The 23,874-nt window shown below is 47.5% G+C and overlaps 1 protein-coding gene and 1 long non-coding RNA gene across 4 annotated transcripts in view; one reads left to right on the forward strand and one right to left on the reverse strand.

The window, feature by feature from the left end:
- The window catches only part of LOC106728639, a 112,149-nt gene that overhangs the window by 51,610 nt on the left and 36,665 nt on the right, over positions 1 to 23,874 (reverse strand). The window lies entirely within an intron of this gene.
- On the forward strand, positions 509 to 19,884 carry ST6GALNAC1 (ST6 N-acetylgalactosaminide alpha-2,6-sialyltransferase 1). The gene is made up of 9 exons (XM_006176498.3): positions 509 to 1,177; positions 15,261 to 15,942; positions 16,756 to 16,924; positions 17,079 to 17,250; positions 17,483 to 17,621; positions 17,868 to 17,971; positions 18,155 to 18,244; positions 18,585 to 18,684; positions 18,977 to 19,884. The coding sequence occupies exons 1-9, from the start codon at positions 1,047 to 1,049 to the stop codon at positions 19,151 to 19,153; spliced, it is 1,764 nt and encodes a 587-aa protein (XP_006176560.2). The 5' UTR covers positions 509 to 1,046; the 3' UTR covers positions 19,154 to 19,884.

Below are 23,874 nucleotides of genomic sequence, written 5' to 3' on the forward strand. Positions count from 1 at the left end.
TTTCCCCCAAGTGGAGTATGTTTTGTTTTGTTTTTCATATCAAGGCAGAGTGAATGCCTTTTCAGAGGTGCTGCTGGGCAGTGGGTAGGAATACAGTCTGCAGGTCAGTTGGATCTGGTCCCCAAGCCGGTGGCTCACACCGTGGTCTTGGGCAAGCTGCCCACTCCTGGGGTGATTTCCTCGAGGGTAAAATGGGGTTGATAACGGTGTGCGGCTCCTAGAGTGGCGGAGGGCAGCGCTTGTGCACGTGAAGCATCCCACAGGGCATGACCTCAGGCGAGAGGCAGGGAAGGCTGAACAGAATGGCTACGCATCAGCTGGTTCTCTGATGCGTAGAGGACCACAGCTGGCCACACAACAGAATCACCCAAGGAACCTTAAAAAAAAAAAAAAAAAAAGCCGCACCTGGAAAAATAGCAATCTTCAGAGATTCTGGCTTGATCGGTTTAGGTGCAGCCTGGGCATCAGGATGTGTTAAGTTTCCCAGGCAATTCTAACGAGCACCCAAGACTGAGAGCTGCTACTCTAAATACCCAGGAAAGGAGACATTCCTGGAGCTCCAGCCTCGGGCTGCGCAAGGGTCTTTTAGGAAAAGATTGCAAGCGGTGGGTGGTCTCAAACCTGCCTGGGTTCCCTGTGTTTTTCATGTTGAGCGTGGAGACCGTGCAAGGCTCTTCCACCCATGCACTTGTCCAGAGACCGTCCCCAAGGGTTTGGAACCTGATGAAATTAAGTTTCCATGTAATGTGTGTATGTTTCCTGTTAAGTCCTGCATTCAGAAATCAGCTCCAGAGACAAAGAAAAAGAAGGTGAACTTGTTTGAACAGAAGGAGTTTCTCTTCCTTCAAGCCACGCCAGCCTATAAGCCTTCATAAAGCAGTGAAGGCGGCTCCTTTTCCTGGCAGACACTGAGAGACTCAGCGTTTACCAGAGTGACAAGGGGTGTGTCCCTCCCGGTCAGAAGACCTGAGCAAGTTAGACTGTTTCCTGTCTACAACAAAGCCTCAGGACTTGCAGAAATTTCTTGCAAGCCTGGACCCACCATCATGAGGGCCTGCCCGAGGACACTCAGCCATCTGGGCCAAGCTGGCCAATGGCTCTTGCTCTTGGCTGTGACTGTCCTTCTCCTCTGCACCCTGTCCTTCTTTATCAAGGAACCTAATACAAAGCCTAACAGGTAAGAGTCTGACCCTTTCCAAGTTCCCCCTCATTTATTAGAAGAAACTGAAAAATTACAGCCCGGGGAGGGCCGGGGCACTCGGAGACACTGCTGTGTTTACAAGGGATGTCAGGCATCAGGATGGTTGTTAAGAGTCCCTGGCAAGGAGGGTCAAGGGGTGACTCGGGGGACACGGAGGTGGTGTCACAGGGAAATCAGGGCGCCATGGGGCTTGGACAGAGAGGAATCGGAGGCAGGAGTTAGAATATTGGCGTGGTGTCCAGAAGACATAGGCAGAAAACAGGAGGACTTTCCCCTCTGGGACTATGAGTAACAAGAGCAGCTGTGGGGTTAGTTTTTATACACCATTCTCGGTGTCCTAGAGCAAACGCTGTATCCTGTGAATTCCACTGATTTCTAAATCGTACCATCCCTGAGATGCTCGGCAATAAAATGGGGGGCTGCTCACTCAGGGAGGCTGCTTAAGTTCTGGGCCCCGAGTTCATTCTTCAAAAGGACCTACTAGACCATTTTTCTTAAAAATACATCTCCAGCGGTGAGAGACCCCTTTCTTTCCAATGTATCTTGAATGATTTTGGATATATATATATATATTTTTTTTTAAATAGAGGTATAGTCAGTTTACAATGTTGTGTCAATTGAATGATTTTGTTTCACTCTTCTTAGAATTTGAAAGTAAAACATGCTCTTATTAAGCTGAAAAAAATACAGAAAGCTAAAGCCAGAAGTAATGGTCTCTCCATTACACCCCCACCCCTACCCACTCTCCAGGGGTGACCACTCTTTAACACTTTGGTGTGCAATACTTATATTCCAGGAGCTAACACTTCCATAGCTTTCACTAAAAGCCAGGCACTCTTCTAAATGCTCTGTGTGTACTGACTCACTAATGCTTAAGAGTACGAGTCTATTGGGATACAGAGAGCTTAAGTGACCCAAGTTCTCCCTGCTGGTAGTTGTGGGGCCAGGAGTCAAATGCAGGCATTTTGGTTCCTTAATCTGTGCTCTTTACCTAATGCTAGACAAGCCCTTAGAATAGATAGATAAATAGATAGGTAGATGGATGGACAGACAGACAGATAAGTAGGGGTCACACTATACACATGGTTCCACAGGTTGACTTTTTAAATCAGCACCATGTCATGGACCTCCTTCCATGTTGGCACATACAGACCTACTACTCTCTTCCTTTTCATTCTATAGAATGGATATAGTTCATTCAACCAGCCCCTGTCAGTGGGCACTTGGATTGCCACTCCTCTTTCACACACCTTTGTGCACTTATGTAAATATTCCTGTCGGCAGATTTCTAGAAGTAGAATTGCCAAGATAATGCATGCGTTCACGTTAAATGTCAACAGAGACCGTCAGGTCATCCTCAGAAAAGGCTGCACTGACAGGAGTTAAGAGTTAACTCCCTCCCCCTCTGTAGCAACACTGGGGGTCCTTAATGCTTTTCAAGTTTAATCTTCTGATAGGTGAGAGTGTGTTTCTCTTTCTAATTTGCATTTCTCAGGCCCCTGGTGAATGTGAGGATTCTCTTAAGTTCATAAATCATTTGTATTTTTCTATGAATGACCTGTTTGTGTCTCTAGACTTTCTAGAAAATTAAATGATTTATCTTTTTCTTATGTGCAGGAGCTTTCTGTATATTAGGGATATTAACCCTTTGCTACCACACTTGTTACAGTACTTCGAATGTTTTCTCCAGCCTGACGTTTGTTTTTATTACATTGTCTATGGTATCTTATGTCATACACAGGGAATTTTTATGTAGATAAAAATTCATCTATCTTTTCCTTTATAGCTACTGGACTTTGTGCAAATTTTAGGAAAGTCTGTCCCATCCCCAAGTTATATAAATTGCCTTCTTTATTTTCTACGAATAGTTTCATACTCTGGTTCTTTAAGCTTAAATGGTTAATTGACCTGAAATTTACTTTTGTATATGGTGTAAATAAATGTGGGTTTGTGTATGTTGGACCTCTTGATTGTAAGTGACAAAACCCCAACTCAATCTAGCTTAAAGAAGAAGAGGGCAGGAGAGATGTTCAGGATTACAGACATTTCGCGGGTGGGGGTGGGCTGTGAGAAGCCCTCATCGCGAGAGGTGCCTGGTCTCCTTCCCCAGCCAATGCCACATGCCCCAGCGTTAAGGGGAGATGCCTGTTACTGATCTAGAGATTTCTGAAGGCGGAGGGTGGCTGGAATTGTCCCGAGTGTAACGTACCTGGGAAGAAGGCGGGAACCAGCGTGCCCATCCCGGGGCACTGGCAGCCCAGGAGGCTGTGGAGGGCAGCCCAGCACTTCCTGCGGTGTCGCGGAAGGATCAGAGCCCCACAGCTGCACTCAGAAAGTGTTTAGGGGCACTGAATGTGGTCCTAGGGAGGACTTTCCTTAGGGCATCCTTGGTGCAAAGGAGAGGTCGCCCCAGAGGAACTGCATTTACTGACCTTGCGGAGGCCACCACGACACCAGGGCGCCAGCAGCAGACAGAAGCCCGCGGAACTTCAGTGTGAGCAGGGATACTGCGCCCACCCCCGCACCCCGATGGCGGTCACTTAAGTAGCAATACCAGGAGAGCTGGGCCCTCAAAAGGAAGAGCCCTGACGGGGACTCTCACCGCCCCCTCCCTCAGCTCCCCAGCCTCCCGCACCTCTCCTGGCCCACCCCCAGGGCTAGGTCAGCCTTGACCTGGGTCTGGGGACGGGGGAGAAGGCTGCGACCCAGGTGGGACACCTGGAGCTTTAAACTAGATTAGATTGGACTTCAGGGGGTTTAGTTTGGTTTTGATTTTTAATCTTTCCTGTAATTTTTTTTTGACTGAGTTGTTTTGTTTTTTGTTTTTCTAGTTTAAAAAAAAACTTTTTTTTGTTTTTTTTAAGGGGGGGGAGGATTAGTTTTATTTATTTATTTTTCTAACTTTTTGGGAGGGGTAGTTAATTTGGTTTATTTCTTTACTTAATTTTTTAATGGAGCTGCTGGGCATTGAAACAGGACCTCGTGCATGCTAAGCACGCACTCTCCCCCTGAGCTACACCCTCCCCCCAAGACTGAGTTTCAAACATTGAAAGTAACTGTGAAGTTACTGAATCTGTCCAAGACTTTAAGGGATGGGAAAAGGGCCACATACTGAGACTTCCCAATAAACTGTTTATTTAACAGTGTTCCAAAAAGTGACAGAGAGGGTGGGAGCCGTGACAGGAGAGGCCCCTGAGGGAAGGGTTCTGTGTCTGTTGAAAGCGTCAAAGAGGAGATGGAGTCTGGGAGGCAGCTTGGGCTTGGTGTTTAGGGAGAGGTGTGTGGGGACAAAAGGATGACTAAGTCCTAAATCAGCAGCCTCTGGGCTGCTCGGGGAGAGAATCCGCCTCCGGGAAGTGAAGGGCTTCCTCTGGGGAGCAGAGGAAGGGCATTTAGGAAGGTGGGACAGCAGAAGGCTTTTAGGCAAGGCAGTGGCCTAGGAAAGTGGTATTTTAAAATGACTGGTCCATCAGGAGTGAACAGGATGGATCAGAAGGATGAGGAAGTCACCAGCTTGGCCTGAGCAGCAGTGGCAACCTAGGGGATGGGCAGACTCCACAAGTGGATTATCCGGACAGACCAGCACTGACTTCAGCATAAACACAAGGTAAAGAGCATCAGGCCACAGACAGAGACTGTGGAACAGGAAGAAGTGGAAAACCAGGAGGTATTTTGAAGGAGAAGGGTGGGACAGAAGGAGAGGCAAAACTTTTGCAACTTAGAGACCAGTAAGGCCCCTCTTCCCACAGGCTTCCTGGGCAGAGGGTAAGAGTAAAATCAGAAAGGAAAGGGAGTTGTCAAGTGTCAACCCTACCTGGAGTTCCCCTTCGGTTATGAAGGTCATGATCATGGTGGTGTGTTTACCCTTCACCAGGCACCGTGATCATTTCAGAGTTGGAGAAGATTTCCAAACCCTAGCCCACCTGTGCTCCAGGGGCCTTTCCGTGGGTTATTTCTGCTCTTCACAATTGTTGTCCAAGATTAGTAGTTTTGTTCTTTTACAAAAATGGAGAGTATGGAGCTCAAAAAGGCTAACGGGGATTCCCCCAAGCAGGAAGTCGCACAGCGGATATTTGAACTTAGGGGACTTGAACTCCGAACCCCATGTTTCTCCGCTACCTTGTATGTGTGGACTCTCAAGAGACACAGTCTGATGGAGGAGAGAGACGTACACAAAGCAGAACGCAAGTGATATTATTAGTAGCGATAAATGACCTTGACAAAGTCAAAGGTGACAGGTGCTACGGGAGCAAATTGAAAAGAGTAACTCCAACCAGGGGGATGGGGAGGGGGGCAAGGAGAACATGGTGAAGATGGTAGCATTTGCATAATCCCTGAAGGCTGTGTGACATTTCCACAGGCAGGAACTCGGCAAACTAAGGACACGGTACAAGCAATGGCGCAGAAATGGGAAAAGGCAGGATGTATTCAGGAATGGGAGGCTGATGGATGATTAACAGACACCCATATGGCACTGGTGGCGTGCCAGGCTCTGGTCTCAGAGTTATGAGCACTCACCACATACCAAGCCTGAAGGAAGAAACTATCCTCATCAGCCCCTCCTTTACAGATAAGAGAGGTTAGGTAACTTGTGCAAGGCCATCCTGGTCACTTCTGCTCCAACCCAGGCAGGCTAGCGCCAAAGTCCCTGCTCCCAGCTAAGACTCCAGGCTGGCATCACTCCACCCAACACGGCCTCTACCACATCCATTGTGGCACAGTGTCAGAAGCTCTGTGTTTGTTGACCTGGGTTTAAGACAGGGTCCTTGAAGCCTTGGGCAAGGACATTATGGTGACAGCGTGATTAGGGGAAAAGGACCGAGAGAAAGTCAAAATGAGCTGGATTTGGCAACAGATAGAATGGTGGGGGGATGTGGGGGTAAGGATTTAAAGACAACTCTATGATTTCAAACCAAGGTTACTGGACTGCCTCTCATAGCTTTTTTTTTTTTTAACATTTTTTATTGATTTATCTCATAGCATCTTAAGACCATCCCAAGTGCACTGACCAAAACTGTTCTCAGTCTCCAATTTGCTTTCTGATGCAGAGACATTATCTAAGACCATGCCTGTGTCTGCTTGGCTTCCCTAGTCTGAAATAAATTTGTCTTGGAAGACACTATGCCTTGTTTTGGACTCAGAGATGATCATTAAGAGTGAGCTGTGACATCAGACCTATGGATTCTGTTTTTTATTGTATTTCGTTTTGGTGTGAGAAATATGACTTTGTTTTCTGTAACCTCCTGATCTCTGACCCTGGACTCCCATCCAGAACCAGGAAAACTTAACCTCAGCCATTCTTACTCCCCTGCCCCATCCCCAGGAGAGCTGATGTGGTGCCAAGGCACAGGAGGGGGCAGCTGCTTCTGAGCCTTCAAACTGCTGCCAGATACCCACTGTCCCTGCTCCTGGCTCCTTCACACCACCTGGCTCAGGCGTGAGAATTTGCTATGACCTTGTCTCTCTTCCCAGTTTCTACAGGAAGCCACTTCCTTTCAGGGGTCTTGTTAGGCCCTGGGGACACTACCAGGAAGTAGGGGTCCTCTGAGCTTGGGACCCACAGGCCTCTCCCTTCTCCACGTCCTTTCATTCCCCCACCCAGCGAAAATCTTTCTAGGGAGGGGATGGTGGTGCAGGAAATAGAGAAGTCCTTCTCCAAGATACTTTATCTCTTTCACCAAGTCTTCTCCCCATTTGAGGGCTTAGGTACCGGGTGGGGGTGGGGAAAGCCAGTAGGCCTTGCAGGGTCCTTTTTATTTTCCAGCTCTTGCTTGTCACATGTGTCCGCGGGGACAACGAACGAGGAGTTGACCGTGAACTGTTGGTGGTGGGTGGGAGGCAGGCGCCCATGGGGAAGGGAGAAAGTACAGGGAGGAAGACAGGTAGAGAACATCCCACAATGTCACACGGCTGCACCTGTACGTGGAGCAGGCGCAGAAAAGGACGGGGGTGCTCGTGCCCTAGCGGTCATCGGTGGATTCTCGGAGGGAGAGTGATCACAGGTTGACACCTTTTTATGCCTAATTTGATTTCCTGCTTTCTCAGTAATTCACACACAATGCTCTTATAGAAGGAGAAAGAATCCAGAAAAGCTCAGTTCTGAAGAAAGAGTCAGGAGCAAAGGAGCCAGCTTAGACATCATTCCACTTTGAAGAGTCCCCCTTAAGCAGAGCTGTGCCCCCAGGTTGCATCCCCACTGCCTCCCACACAAATGACTAATAACACTCTTGCATCTACTTATATTCAAGTCTGTTCCCCTGTTAGATCGTGAGCTTCTTAAGATCAGTGGCTGTATTTTTTTCATCCCTAATCCCTAACAGATAGCTCCAGACGCCTGGCATATAATCAGCACTCAATAAATATTTGTGGTATAAATACTGCGTTGTGTTTTCGAATTCTCATAGAATTCTCAACAAGGGGTCTCGTTTAGCTTTCAGAGTTTTCCCTTTAATTTTTTATTTTTACTGAGTAACATGCAAATTTTTCAGTGAAATTGTATTACGGGGGGCTTACATCAAAATAGAGCAGTCTGCATGTCTTCTTGCTCTGGGATACTGACTCCCAAGGAAACGACTTCAATTCTCTCTGCTCTCATTTTTGGTACCTACCACCGTATTTCTAAGTAACATGCATACCCGCTAGTTCTTGATTTCTCTATTTAAAAAAAAAAATTGGTGGGGGGGGTGTTAATTAGGTTTATTCATTTATTTTAATGGAGGTACTAGGGATTGAACCCAGGACCTCGTGCATGCTAAGTGGGCGCTCTACCACTGAGCTACACCCTCCCCCTTGATTTCTCTATTAAGTGATTAAGTGCTGTCAATGAAATATTATTTACCCACAGCCTTGAAGCCTGTCACCTCTTTAGATTTTCGTCCTGGGACATGCGAACCCAAAGAGGAGCCAACGGCAAACTCAAACTATCGCTGTGTGTTGCATGGTGTTAACACCTGACCCAATTCGACTTGCCTCTATTTGTATAGCATAACAGTATTTTTTTGAAATGCCTTTTACATACAGGCTTGTAAAATCCTTACAACAGGTTTATGAGTTGAGCATTAACCCGGATGTGCACCATTGCTCATGTGCCAAGTACCAAGAAGTTAGTGTTCTCTCAGACTTAAATTCAACACATGAACACACAGGGACGGCCAAGAGGTGAACACATGAGCTGGTGATGACTGCGACACACAAGATGACTGCCCCGCACGTCCCCTTGTGGGAGACTTGCTTTAACAGAGCCCTGTGTCGCCAGGAAGTATAAACAGTAAAACCCTGATCCTGCAGTTACTGAATGCTGCCAAGGCCATGGCGCTCTGCGGAGCTTCTCAGGGAGCTCTTCCAGCCCCACTCACTCTATTCCTTTTTCATGTATTTTTTTTTTTTAATGGAGGTACTGGGGATTGAACCCAGGACCTTGTGCATGCCAAGCGTGCGCTCTACCACTGAGCTGTACCCTCCCCGCCCCCATCACTCTAACTCCTTTACTCTTCTCCTTCCTTCCCTTTCCCTGTAAAAGACTGTGGGGAGGGGGGCAGAGGCGGAGAGGAATATTATTTCCCCCACAAGGTCAGTATCTCCCAAATGCCAGGATAAAAATGTCACCTGAGGGGGGAGGGTATCGCTTAGTGGTAGAGCATGTGCTTAGCATGAATGAGGTCCTGGGTTCAATCCCCAGTACCTCCATCAGAATAATAAAATAGATAGATAAGTACATAAATACATTTTAAAAACCTAATTACCTCCCCCTCCAAAAAAAAAACCCCACAAAACAAACAAAAAAAAGTCACTTGAATGGGCATAATCCCTGAAACAGATTTTACTGTCAAGTGCGATTATCCCCAAAGGCGATAATCTAGGTACCAGAATCAGGTGATAAAAACTGACTCTACTTTATTTTTTTTAATTTTATTTTTTGTATATATTTTTTATTGACTTTGCTTTAAACAGCTCTGGTTCATGGGGCAGAGTTTCTAGCCACTACATTGTACAGGTCATTCCGTATCTGTGATTCCTGACCTACACCTGCCGTTGTTTTGTTTGAAACATTTTCTTCCCTGGTTACCTTGATCCCGCCACCCGCCACCAGCGCCCCTATTCAAGGTCTTCTTGCATCTCCTTAACTCAGGGCTGTGGGTCTGTGTACATCTGTGTGCGTCCTGGGGAGGGAGACTGCCCAGCTCTTAAACCAGATTTCCATCGTTCTGGCCGACGGTGAGCTCAGCTAGGGAAGAGCATCTCAGATAGGACTCCCCTGCGCAGGAAAACCTTTAGAAATTGGATCCAGCCATGGCAGCACCTTGGGCCATGACTAAATTGTTCTCCTGCTCTCGTTTCCATTGTATATTTTCCCAGTCAGGATTTAACTGGCGGAAACCTAAACCAACAAAAGAACCAGCCTTGATTTGAAAAAGGAACACTCACCATAACGACTGAATACAGATTACTGCAGGGGTTTTTTTTCCTCCTAGCCTACAAACAATGAGGGCAAAAGTATAGCTTTTGGGGTCATGGAAGCAACTTGTAGACACAAATACACTTTCAAAGTAAAGTTCTCAAGTGGGCATTGTTCATTTGAAAGCATGAACGTTCAGGATCCCAGAGGGAAAATAAACTTCAAAATTCGGAAAGAAAAGCAGAACAGCTGGTTTCCATTTCAGATAAGACCCTGAAAAGCTACGTGGACACCCAGGGAGCTTTAGAAACTCCACTCCAGGCTGGGCTGCGGAGGGGGCGTGCTAGAGCCCGGACCCCCAGCGCGGAGGCTCCTGGGCAGGGAGTGAAGAAAGACACAGCTGGGGAGACAAGAGTTTGCTCCCCTTTCAAGGAGAAGCAGGATGAAAGCTGGGGAGAGCCAAATGCGTAACCAGGAGAGGAGAGCACGCACCATAAAGATAAAGGTAGAATAAAGATAAAACTCGGAAGCCAGCAGTAAAGCTGACGATGGTGATTGTAGATAGCGTCTTCCGAGCTCTTTTTGTGTTCTCCATAAAATAATCTTTTACTCCTTATGGCTTTATTAGTGGCTTATCATTCGGGATGTGGTTGCCAAACTGCTTCCACATGCTGGTCAGCTTGTGTTCCCCTGTGTTATCTCTGGTACTGAATTCTTGGAAAAAGACTACTGTTCTCCGGCCAACCGGTATTTTATGGATTTAGGCACAAATGAACTTTGAACCTTTTGCCATGTCTTCACTTCCAGGTTCCCCTTGGTGATGTGTACTTAAGAATTTCGAGGGCGGAGGATGCCAGATAAATATTTTGCAGTTGTTTTATGTACTGATTAGAGCTAATGATATGTTTATTTTTTTTTAATGCAACATTTTCTATATTTACCTCCCAAATAGATCAGAATTATCATCTCAAGTGTCTTTTTTGCTTGGGTGTGATCCAAGAGTGGTTTGCCTACCCATCCGAACTAGAGGCCCTTAATAGAAAAAAGGTTCCTCCCCCACCACCATCCCAGTCCAGCCACTCCAGCCACTCCAGCCTGGCCCACAGTGTGAAGTTTAGGATCACATAGGGTCTGGACAAGACAAATGCAGGGCACTCAGCACTTGGGCGGAAGCAATTCGAGCATTCAGTAAATTCCATACATTGCTAGAGCAGGAGGAAATGCCAGTATGCGCATCCGTATTGCTAGAGATCACAGGTGTACTCTATCATAGGGAGTTGAAATGAAAGTTAATTACATAATTTTGTCACTACCTGGGTCGTGGCTGTGACTGCCTGTAAAATTTAAACGTGTCATCAGTAACCTGTAGCATTTGCAGACAGAATTGTCCCGCGTGGAATCTCTGTACCACTCTTGCCTCCAGGCGGGACGGTGGAGAGGAGGGCTACTGCTGTGTCACTTGAGGGCCAATGTGACCACTAGGCACCGTGCTCTGTCTGAGAGGTGTGACATACAAGACCAGCCCTGCCTCAGTGTTTCCTCAGTCACAGTCATGGGGAGGTGCTGGCAGTTTGGAAGGAAAACTTGCACCAGCCTATTGAGGTTTGGGGCTGGGAAGTCGGGGGAGAAAGGAATCCACCAAGGGTCACAGCAGAGCAGCCAGAGCTGCTTGCTGAGCAGAGCTGACACCTAGACTTCCATTCTGCCAAATGGCAAGCCTGGAGCTGACACTCAACCGTCAGATTGAAGAGGAGGAGAGTGGGCCTCAGCCCCATGCTCCCAGCACTCAAACTATTCGACTCAGTCGAGGCAGCACACATCACTCAGGCAACACGTTCTGGACTAACTCGGGCTTTCCACGCTGCACGGAGCAATGTTTTTTCAGAATGAATATTTTGGGGGTGTCTGCCCAGCTTGTGAGCCAAGAACCCCCTCTTTCTCTTGAGTGTGTCCCACTCCCATGCACAGGATGTCAGGTAGCGTGTGACCCAGACCCCAGGGCAGGGATGGAGAAGGGACCCCAGTGGGCCAGAATCCCTCCAGTAAAAATGAAAAACAGGAGCAAAGAGAGTCAACAGGCCCCACAGAGGTGTTGGGTGGGGCGTCCTTCACGGCCATGCGGGCTGAAGGGCAGACTCAGAGGGAGCAGAGGCAGAACAGAGACAAGGTCTCGGAACGAGACTCCTGGTTCCAGACCCTTCTAAAGGCTCAACCACGCTTTGCTCCTGGGTTCCTTGAGACACTTTCCATCCTTATAATAAATTTCCTTTAAAAATTTTTTTTTCAATTGAAGTACAGTCAGTTTATAACGTTGTGTCAATTTCTGGTGTACAGCATAATATTTCAGCCATACATGTATATACATAAGTTCCTTTGCATATTCTTTTTCAGAATAGGGTCCTGCAAGATACTGAATATAGTTCCCTGTGCCACCCAGTAGAAACTTGCTGTTTATCCGGTTTTGTGAGGATTTTCCTTGCATTTCCGATCATAAGAGACGTTGTGCCGAAGTTCAGGAGGTATTCTGTGGGAGCCGTTCCCCATCTAGACGGAGGTTTGATGTATTTGTGGGAGAGGGAGAGCTACGCGTCCTTCTACTCCGCCGTCTTGGCAACCTCTTCTCCTTAATTTTTTTTAAGTTAAAAATAAAAAATGGAGAAAGAATAAGGGCTTGCAGGCTATTAGCCTTTCTAGGCTGGTCCATACCACAGTCCAGCCCTGTATGTGGCCTTTCTCGTCTCTCTAATCGGAAATATCTCTCATTCAAGTTACTTCTTTGAGCCATATAACAAAGTGTTGGCTACTTAAGGTTAATTAAATATGTGTGTGTTCCAAGGAGGAAGGACCCCTTGGGAGGTCCAGGGCAAGGACATCCCTGCTGGCCCATTTCTAACAAGCTTCAGGGAGTTTAGGTCCTCACTCAGGGTCAAGGTCAGAACAGAGACAGCCCCTCCTGGAGGACCTGAACAAGTGTATATCCTTGTGGCCAAGGAAGTCAGGAAGTATGGCATCGACTAAGAGAGTTGGCCACCGCGCAGGAGGGAGGAAGGGTTCACAGAGTAACTTCCTTCTGCATGTGTTGCCTTGGGCCAGCCCTGTATTTCTCCGGTAATGAAAGATTCCCTTTGTCTCCCACCTTCAGTAACTATAACCATGTGTTCCATGGGTCCAAGGTCTGTGCCTTATTCAAATTTGTGCTCCTGGGACCTACTCAGGAAACTTTGGGCACTGCACAGAGTGGACATGTAGTAAACGTTTGTTGAATGAGATGTTCTTCTGTATGTACATATTTCAACTTCTACTCCGATCTGGTTTAAATCCATTTTCCTTTGGGCTCAGAAAGCCTTTTGAAGGTACTGACGTGATGAGGCACTGCGGTAGGTTCAGTAGTAAGGGCTGCATAGGATGATTTTTCTGCCTCTTCAGAGTTTGTAATTTAAAAAAGAGATGACATTGCCTTTGAACAAAAAGGACCCCCACCCCTGCAACGTGACTAATTCGATGACTTGTAGAGTTTTTGCACTGGCGTTGTCGAGGGAAGTAGAGCTTGGGTCAGGCTGCCCTCTTTGTCCTCTTCACACTCACCCATTTCCCAGCATGTCTCCTCGTTACCACTTGACATTTATTTGTGTGATGATCTGTCATCCCCTTTATCTCTTGGGCTCCATGCGGGGAGGGATATGTCTGGAGAAGCTCATCATTGAAGCCCCAGGAGCCAGAACAGTCTCATGGGAGGTGCTCAGTAAGTATTTGCTCCATACAAGGATAAATGAATGACTGCTGGGTTGCATGCCTGGTAGAAGTCAAAGCTGCAACCAGAGGTGGAGACGAAGCCAAGCAGATCTCCAACCCGCAAATGATAAAGCAAGAATGGCTTCTCAGAGAAGGGAGGGAATTCATCTTGTGCCAGATGCTGTACACACATGGTCAGACTTACCTCAGAAGCAAAAAGCAGCAGCCCACTTTACAGATAAGAAAACCGAGGGTCCGTAGGTTAAGATTTCTCCCAGTCATACCAGCTAATAAACAGAAATACTAAGATTCTCACTCAGGGCTACCTGGCTACACTCTCACGGTAGTTTTCCCCCATCTTCATGTAGCCTCAGTGAGTCGTGATGTTTGGCTTAGAAAAAAGAGTGGTGGGAACAGACAAAGGGAGCTTGAGACAAGAGTGACCAAGTTGAGTCAGGAAGGCCTAGGATGCCAGGTAAAGGACACCTGGAAATCCAGCTGGGTAATAGCCAGGTCACTAGACAAGAAGATTCTTTTTTCCAAAGCTACCAGGGGTTCCCCCCAAAACTTGTGCTGCATGGAGACCCCACCACGAAGTCCAGTTAGAGAACCACGTAGAGCTGAGGACCCAGGTTTTTCTCTGTACAGCACCTGGTACTAACTGGCGTAAGTTAAATGATACTTTCTGACAGCCCTACATCCAAGTAGAAAATGAAAAGAAAATAAAGTAAATCCATTCCCTGAAGCCAGAAGTCAGACCAGCCACCCTAAATCTACCTCCTCCCGCGGCTAGAATAAGCACTCTAGGATGGAAATCAGCTTATGTGCCCCACTCCTTCCTTCGACAACCCCCACCCCATCTCCCACGCAAAATCCTTCCATAGCTCCTCCTGGACCAGTCGACAGATGATAAAGACTAAACTCCTCAGTCCAGCATACACTGCCCATAATAATCTGGCCCTACCTGTGTGAGAGCATCTCCTGCCTCACAGCCCCCATCCCCACCATTTTGTAATTACTCCACAGCTCCCACCCTATGAGATTTCAATGCTTCTGGGACTGAAACATCCTCCTCTCTGCTGCTAGTCCCCTTGGGAGGGGAGCTCCTCCAGGAAGCCTTCCTTGCTTCCACGGTGTCCAGACAGAGCCCTGTCCTTTGTGCTCCCGATGGGCTTGCACGTTCCCTGGGGCGATATGTGTCTTCTGTCGTAATGACACACTGTCTGTCTCCACCAGACTTCCTCTCGCCTGTGGCTAGGAAACAGCCTTTTGTCCGTCATCTCCAGCATCTAATGTGAGACATGGCAAACGTGGTGGGCTCTGGACAAACACCTGCCGAGCATGTGTTTGTCCTAACAATGCCCACAAGCAAGTAGGGCTGGACTCGTGATAGGGGTTGAAGTGAATCTTTAAGGTAGATTTTTTCCAAATCAAGATTGGCTGCTACAGTCTTAACAGACATGCGTCTTTCCCATTTCCTTGTGGACAAAGTTATCTTTGTTAGCTACACTTTATTTTTGTTTTAAAAAGTCCACTGAATCACACAGATACTAGGGGACGGACTAGATTCCACAAATTAATTCTTAGACTCACGATCCAGAATATAGTGGAAGCCGGGAGCCACAAAGGAGCAAGCCTGGAGAGCTGGGGTGCAGCCCGGAGGGGATGGGCAGCTCAGCTCTGCCCCCGGCATCCATTTCCGGCTCCCCAAACTCCTTTCTGCCACCAAGGGTTCTTTATTGGTCAGAGGTGAGTTTCCAGACCCACTGCCAACCATGCGGCTTAGTTTTGGGTAGTGGACGGTGACGCCCCCTTCCCTCCTCTCTTCTGGAGACGGGTTTGAAGTCCACTTGAGACACAAGAGTAGATACTAGTTCTGCTTCTCAAGTCCCTGCAACCTTCAGCCTTCATCAAAGTCATCTCTGTCCCTAGGAGTCAGATTCCAAAGGACATTAAAGAAAGGTCACCAGAGTTGCTGCAAAAGGCTACATCCCCCGCACCCACCACAGGAGGGAGGATGACTGCCCACGCAGAGCCCACGCAAGAGGCCAGCACGTTGGACACAGCCCCCGAGGCCACAACCCGCACGGCTGGCGAGGGCAGAGCAGAGGCCAGCAAGGCCAGTGCGGAGGAGCCGCACAGAGCACACAAGACAGCCAGGACGGCAGCCCCAGAGATGCAGGAGAGAAAGGACGCCATGCAGGACACACTGCCCCCGGGAAGCCAAGGCGGGGGGCTGGCCTCTGGCAGGATGGAGGCGCCATCGCTGAACAAGCAGGACACAAGGACGAGCAGAGGACCAGGGGACCAGAAGGCGAGGCCGGTGCCCGCGAAGTCTCAGGGCGGAGCGGCAGTGTCATCAAGGACGCCCCTTCTGGGGAGTCAGGCCAGAATGAGGACCCCCGCAAGAGCCAGGCCAGCAGGGAGGGGAGCCAAAGGAGCCACCACAGTGGCTGCCCCACCCGAGAAGAGAGCCCAGGCCACCCAGTCCTCGGCCCCTCTCCAGGGGCCCACCACCCAGAGAGGCCAGAAACTGCGGGCCGCCAACTTCAAGTCTGACCCGCGGTGGGATTTTGAGGAAGAATACAGCCTGGAGGTGGGGGGCCTCAAGACGGTGAGTATTTCTTCTCCCACCTTTGCGGCCCCTCCTGGCAGAAACCCACCCCGACCCTCTCCCTTCCCTCCCGGGCTCTGACCCTAAGCTCTGCCTTACTCACTCGTGCTCCCCCTGACACTGCTCTCACACCCCCTCTCCTTCCTGTAACGGCAGAGGGGTGAGGCGGGGAAGGCAGGCCCCAGAATCATGGCCCTGGGCAGCAGGCGGGGTTGTGAGCCAGAAGGGCTGCCCTGAGCCCAAAGGAGGCCCGGTGGGTCATCCATTGGGGTGGGAGAGTGTGACTTGCATGGGAACCCCATCCTCCAGCAGGGGAACAGGGCCCAGATGGATAGGGACCAAGGGACAAGGACACCCCAACCCAGTGCCCAGCCCTCATACCCTGTCCTCCCTGCATAGATAATTGCATGATGCATCCTCTCTTCTACCCAAAGAAAAACAGCCAGGGCCACAGGCACAGGAGGGAAGCCTTCAGAATAGGGCTGTTTACACACGTAACTGTAACCACGCACAGCACACGGGAACACGCAGCCCATCCGCAGGCCAGGCCACCCCTCTCACACGTGGGCAGGTGCATTTGCCTTGAGGGCCGAGAACCACCCGTCTCTGGGAGCCCTCCTGGCCACAGTGGGCCTGGACGCTGGCCAGGGCGGGGCCAGGAGGCCCGGGAGTAGGGTGCAAGAGGTAGCGGAGGCAGTGCCTTCCCCACTTTGAGGCCTGCTTTCTGCCCCCGACCCCCCCCCCAACCCTGCCCCGCCCCTGGTCCTGGCCTTCCTGGGCCTCTCCTTGCCTGACTTGTCCTCCTGCACGCAGACTTGCCCTGACTCGGTGAAGGTCAAAGCCTCCAAGTCACCCTGGCTCCAGAATCTCTTCCTGCCCAACCTCACCCTCTTCCTGGACTCCAGACACTTCAACCAGAGCGAGTGGGACCGCCTGGAGCACTTCCCTCCACCCTTCGGCTTCATGGAGCTCAATTTCTCCCGTGAGTCCTCGCCCCAGGGTCCTGGCTGTGGGCTAAGGGCCGCTGCTTTTTGTATCTGATCTGCCTCTTCCCTGGGGGCCACCAGCCCTGGGAGAAATGATGGGCCAGACCGTTGCCCCTTCCAGGGCTTTGAATGGAGCCCCTTTTGTTGCAGTGGTGCAGAAGGTCGTGACACGCTTCCCGCCAGTGCCCCAGCAGCAGCTGCTCCTGGCCAGTCTCCCTGCTGGGAGCTCCCAGTGCATCCGCTGTGCTGTGGTCGGCAACGGGGGCATCCTGAACAACTCTCACATGGGCCAAGAGATAGACAGCCATGACTACGTGTTCCGGTGAGCCATCTGTCCCCAGCTCCCCTCCAGCCTCTCTCCTGCCAAGCTGGGCTCTTCCGAGAGATCTGATGGGGTGTTGTGTGTCGGTCTCCGGCAGGTGCCGTTCCTGGGCTCTCTAGGGAATTTCTGTAAATATGTGCCGCCTCCCCATTTCTCCTTCCTTTCCCTGCCCACCTCCACGCATCTCCCTCCTACACTCACGTGGCCTGTCTGATTTTGTCTTTCTGTACAGACTGAGTGGAGCTATCATTAAGGGCTACGAACAGGATGTGGGGACTCGGACGTCCTTCTACGGCTTTACTGCCTTCTCCCTGACCCAGTCACTTATTATATTGGGCAGTCGGGGTTTCCGGCACGCACCTCTGGGGAAGGTGAGCAAAGAGGAAAGGGCCTGGCCACACAGAGACTCTGGATGAGGGAGGATGCAGGTGAGACAGGGAGACGAGCATCCTGTGTCTGGAGTCTGTGGTCAGTACAGGCCCTGATCGTGTGAGGGGCAAGAGCAAGGAGGGCAGCCAGGCCAGGGCTGAGAAGAGCAGGCAGGAGGTCTGGAGTCAGAGCCAGGCCACCCCACTGAAGGCAGGACTCCTGGACCACACGCTGTCCTTGGTCCTCAGGATGTCCGCTACCTGCACTTCCTGGAAGGCACCCGGGACTACGAGTGGCTGGAAGCACTGCTTCTGAATCAGACCCTGGTGAAAAAGAACCTTTTCTGGTTCAGGTACCCACCCTCCACCTTTACCCCAGGCTGAGCTGGGTAGTGAGCAGCTGTGAAGGGCTGGACAGGGCGGGAAAGTCTTAGCTATCATGTGGAGATGGGGTCCCAGGTGTGCCCCTGACCCTTACTTGGCCCACATCAGGTGAGGTAAGAGAGCTGAGCCTGAATGACCCATTCCTGCCACAGGCGCAGGCCCCAGGAGGCCTTCCGGGAAGCCTTGCAGCTGGACCGATACCTGTTACTGCACCCAGATTTGCTTCGATACATGAAGAACAGGTGAGATGAGAAAGCACCTGGGTTGGGAGGATAAACTGGGAGTTCAGGATTTGCAGATACTAACTACCATATATAAAACAGATAATCAACAAGGTCCTACTGTATAGCATAAGGAACTATATTCAATATCCTGCAATAATCTACATCAAAAAAGAGTATGAAATGGAATATATATGTATATGTAAAATTGAATCACTATTTTGTACACCAGAAATTAACACGACATTGTAAATCAACTATACAACTGAAAAAAAAGAAAAAGAAAAAGAAAGCACATGGAAGGGACCAGGTCCCTCTCATCCTTGCAAGGCCCTGACGGCTGGGGGCTGGGGTGTTTCAGATTCCTGAGGTCTAAGACTCTGAACAGCGTCCACTGGAGAATATACCGGCCCACCACGGGGGCCCTCCTGCTGCTTACCGCCCTTCAGCTCTGTGACCAGGTGAGGCCCCTCCCTCTCTCTGCGTGTGTATGGGCACAACCTGGAGAAACAGCTCCGGGGTGCTCCTGGGCCTGTTCAGCACCAGAAGATGGCTGGGCTGGGGGCACACCCCTCTGGGCTGGGGGTCGTGGAGTGAGTGTGGATACATGCAGACGTGCAAGTGTGCATCCAGCGCCCTAGGGATGGAACCAGGATAAAGGGGCCACACCTCCAACACACACAAAGTGCACCCACGGAGAGGAGCCTGGGAGACACAGCTGCAGGCCTCATTTCTCCCCCAACCTTCCCACAGGTGAGCGCCTACGGCTTCATCACCGAGGGACACGAACGCTTCTCTGATCACTACTATGATAAGTCATGGAAACGAACGGTCTTTTACATCAACCATGACTTCAAGTTGGAGAGGACGCTCTGGAAGCGGCTGCATGATGAAGGCATCATCTGGCTGTACCAACGTCCTGTCCTGTAACTTCCAAACCAACGACCTGACCGGAGCCGGGGCCACAGGAGTCCCTGCAGCAGTTCCAAGGCACGGGCTGTGGTGGGAGCCTGCAGGCTCTTCCACCATTTCCCAGCGCCTGGACCAGGCTCTGACCGACTCCCTTCAGACTTCCGAGGGAACAATGGTACAGAGGAGGGGTCGCCCTCAAGATGACAAACAACTGAGGGAGGTTTTGGAAACCTTGGAGATTTGCTGTGGGTTCTGTTGCCTGGAGGTGGGGGCTTGTTCTCAACACCAAGGAACTTTACCTGAGTCTTCACTGTTCCAAAGCTTCCTGGCACAGAAGAAAGAGCCCGGACTTGCAGAGACATGTAGATTTGGGTTTGAATTCCAGATCTTCTACTTAGCAGCTGTGAAATCTTGATGGCATTACTTAATTTCACTCTAGACTGTCTAGAGGGCCCTTCCAGGAGTCATCTGGTTCAAAAAGGTCTGCACCTTTCCTTAGCTTTTGAGCTACTTGACAACTCTCTCGGCTGTAGAAAACTGATAGCAATAAAAATGATTTCTTTCCCATGGAGAGGCAAATAAATTTTGTACAATGAAACATGATTCCCTTGTGGATAGTGACTGGTTTTGTTCCTGTTAGCAAATTCATCTTAGGTTTCCTGATTGCCTACATGTGTTTCCGGACTTTGGGTTCTCCTTTGAGCCAGATTTTTACTACTGCCTTCACTAATTAATGAGTTAAATAAAATCTCCAACGTGTTCATTTTATATTTGTATTAGAGTCGCAATTTTACTCTTTAAAAGAAAAAATCGTCCTTTAACATTTCCTTAGGCCGCTGTTTTCTAATCTGTAAAATGACTTTTAGGGTATCCATTTCACAAGGAATTTTAAAATTGTTGTATGTAAAAAGCCTAACACAACAAGGAACTTGTTTTCTTTCCCCTCTCATTCTTTGATCCTCCCATCGATCTGCATTTTCTCAAACCCCGGGATGAGAATTCGGGCTAAGCTAAAGACGTTTCAGTTCACCGTACCCCTTCGAGCTCTATCTCCGGGATGTGAAGCCCAGAAGAACTCTAGAAGGAAAAACACACACACAAAAACCCAAAACAGACAAACAAACAAACACACACTCTTTTAGACTTAATTCTCAGATTCCAAAGCTGCTCAATACCAATAGGTTCCGATTTGCTTTGCTCAAGAAGGGTGCAGTACCAAATCTGGATGGTAGGTGGCAGCATCTTGACTCCCCATTCTCCACGGTGCCCAGCTTTCCTTTTTTAGGTTTTCCTAGTTATTCCTAGGTGTTCGTTCTTCTATATGAATTCTGGTATACGTTTAGGGTCATATACTATCAGTAGAGGACCTCCAAATCTGCCTCTTCAAATTTAAACTCAGTCTAGCCAAATATAAAGGCTGAGCCTCATTCATCTGGGTCCAAATTTGGATAAACTGTTGGGTTAACTCACTCTGAGTAATTAGACAAGAGAAATCAATCAGAGGCATACGAATTAGAAAAGAATCCACGTGCAGATGATATGATAGTATATGGTAGAATAAGTGTACTATGTAATATTGGTAGAGTAAGGTAGCAGGATATAAAATTAACGTACAGAAAGCAGCTGCCTTCACAAACATAAACAATAACCAGGGAGATGATATCATGGAGAGAAAACCTACTTACAACAGCAATCAAGAAGGTAAAAACTTAGCAATAAGTTCAACAAGAAAGGTCCAAAATCTGTATGAGGAAAACATTCAAATACCCCTGAAAGACGCAAAAGTAGATTTGGGCCAATGGAGAGTCATCCTTTGTTTTTGGAAAGAATGACTCAATATAATATATGTGTCAGTTCTCCCCAAGGAAATTTACAAATTTAACACAATTCCAACAAAAATAACAAAACATTTTTTCTAGATCCTAAATGCATACTAAAATTCATATGGATATATAAACATGTAAGAATAGCCCGGAAAACCTGAAAAAGATAGGCTATGAGGGAGGTCCAGCCCTGCCAAATATTAAGATATACTATAAAGTCTCTATTATTAAAACAACATGGTACTGCTGCGTGAATAGACAGATGACCAGCTGAATGGGATAGAAAGTCCAGAAATCTACCCAAGTATATATGGAAATCACTGGGTCCAAATAGATTTTGTAACTAATAGACGCAAACAGATAGATAGCTACAAGAGATAACTGTTTGGAAAGAGATGAAACTGGATCTTTAACTTTCACCACACAAGAATAAACTCCAAGGGGAGAGGGTACAGCTGAGTGGCAGAGCACATGCCTAGCATGTACCAGGTCCTGGGTTCGATCCCCAGTACCTCCATTAAAACAAATAAATAAACCTAATTACCTCCATCTCCCCTTCAAAAAAAACAAAACAAAACAAGAATAAACTCCAGATGGTTCAGAGATCAAAGTGTAAAAACTGAAATGCTAAGAGTACTAAGCATTTAGGGGTGGGAAAAAAAAGAACTTATAGGTGAATACCTCTTTGACTAAGCTGTAGGGAAGTTTTCTAAACATGATTCAAAACTCAGAGGCAATGGGGGGGGCAGTATAGCTCAGGTATAGAGCATTTGCTTAGCGTGGACAAGGTCCTGGGTTCAATCTCTAGTATCTCCATTAAAATAAATAAATAAACCTAATTACCTCTCCCCCCTCAAAAAAAAAAAACAAAAAACAAAACCCCAGAGGCAAAAAAAGATTGATATATTTGACTACGTAAAAATAATAAAATTTTGTATGGCAAAAAAGTCACCATAAAGCCAAAGATAAAAAAATCGAAAAAATATTTGCCATATATATCATGGTTAATCTATCCAACATATAAAACAATTCAAAAAAACGGAAAGAAATAAGACCGAAAACCCCATAGAAAAATGGGCACGAAATGTGAACAGCAACAACTCCCTCAAAAAAGGTATAAAAATGGCCCTTCACCATGTGGAAAAATGTTCAACTTGACTCATAAGAGAAATACAAGTTGAAATGACTCTGAAATAGTCATTTCACCTATCAGATTGGCAAAAATTAAGAAGCTTGACAATCATTTTGTTGGCAGGGCTGTGGGAAACAGGAACTTCCATAATACTTGGTGGGGATGCAAACTGGTACAGCCCTTATGGAGGGGAATTCGGTAATATCAAACAAAACTCAGAGTATAGCTCAGTGGTAGAGCACATGCTTAGCATGCACAAGGTCCTGGGCTCAATCCCCAGTACCTCCATATAAATACCTAATCCCCCTCCACAGAAAAACAAAAAACCACATAAGTGTTCACCTCTTACCAAAAAAAAATTCAAAAATCCCTTCTCTAGGAAGTTACCCTGAAGCTATATCTCCAACAATGCAAAAATAAAATGCGCAAGGTTATTGACTGCAACGCTGTTTGAAATTGCAGAATGCTGGAAACTGCTGAAATACTTAAACATAAGAAATGGAAACTTAAAGAACGGTACATCCATACAATGGAGCACGATGCAGCTGAAATAAAACGAGGAATATTTACATGAACAGACACAGTGTGGTTTCTAGGACATATTTTTAAGTTAAAAAACAGAAGTAAAGACAAAAGACTATTTATAATATTTGTACCTTTTACGTAGAAAAGAAGAAATAAGAAAATACACATGTATCTGCTTGGTTTTGCAAAAAGAAACACGAGGAAATGATACCAAAAACTGGTGAGATGGCTACACAAGGGGAGTGAATAGGAACAGGGTAGGAAGGGAGTGAGAGGGAGTGACTCCCCTGAGTATATATACTTTTTGGCATAGCTTTGCCTTCGTATGTGACACAGTCCAAAAAATATTAAAATCAACAAGGATGGGGGAAATTCCAAGTGGAATGCAAAGAGAAACAAATGGACTGAACTGTTAAAGTGTTATTCATAAACACATGGAAGGGAGAAAAACTATATTTCAACTACATGTCCTCAGAATAAAGACAAAAAGAATTGTAAACAAATACTGCATTCTAATCGATAGGTTTGTTTACACAGTGCTGTGGCTTAGTAATTCTGAAATCACTTTCTGTGTACTATGGAATTAAGTAAGTAAATATATTAAGGATAATGGGAGCCAATTTTCTCATTATCAGAAAAAAAAAAGTTACAACTATGGAAAGGGGCACAGCTGTAGTGAACAATGAACCTTACCGTGTTGGACTGGAACTGGAGGTATCGATGTGAACTTGTGATTTTAAATAGATAGCTAAATAGAAGATGACAGCTAGAATTATGTGTAATGGGATATGTTTATGTCCTAGAGGCAATGACACTCCAGTAACAATGACCACAGGTAGTGCCCAGATCTGGGGTTCCTAAACGCCATTTTCCACTAAAAAGAACCAGGGCTTTTTGGAAAAATGGCTGATTCCACAGCTGGGGTATGGAAGGTATAAGATAAACCTGGAACATCTTATTATCCCAGAAAGTAACGAAGTACTTTAAAAATGGGGACACATCCAAAGAAACAAGGAAGCTAGCTTGAAGGATCTGCTGCTGGCTAAAAATAGGCCAATTTGAGAATGAAAATAATAATAATGATAGTAGCGAATTTCGACACATGGAATACAACAGGAATCCACGAGCCACACTGATATAAATCAGTAAATAATGAAGGAGAAAGAAATGCTTTTTCTTATAGTAAAACATTACCATTGACCCGAAGCAAATTGGCATTTCTCCAGCAAAGACAGACTTACTCAGGATCAGCAAAGACC

This window comes from Camelus ferus, chromosome 16, assembly GCF_009834535.1.
Source record: "Camelus ferus isolate YT-003-E chromosome 16, BCGSAC_Cfer_1.0, whole genome shotgun sequence".
Lineage (NCBI taxonomy): Eukaryota > Metazoa > Chordata > Mammalia > Artiodactyla > Camelidae > Camelus > Camelus ferus.

Coding starts and splice junctions, on each gene's coding strand:
- ST6GALNAC1 (XM_006176498.3), top strand. CDS start 1,047: ATGAGGGCCTGCCCGAGGACACTCAGCCATCTGGGCCAAGCTGGCCAA. Junction 17,251..17,482: donor AGCCATGACTACGTGTTCCG/GTGAGCCATCTG, acceptor CTTTCTGTACAG/ACTGAGTGGAGCTATCATTA. Junction 17,622..17,867: donor GGCACGCACCTCTGGGGAAG/GTGAGCAAAGAG, acceptor CTTGGTCCTCAG/GATGTCCGCTACCTGCACTT.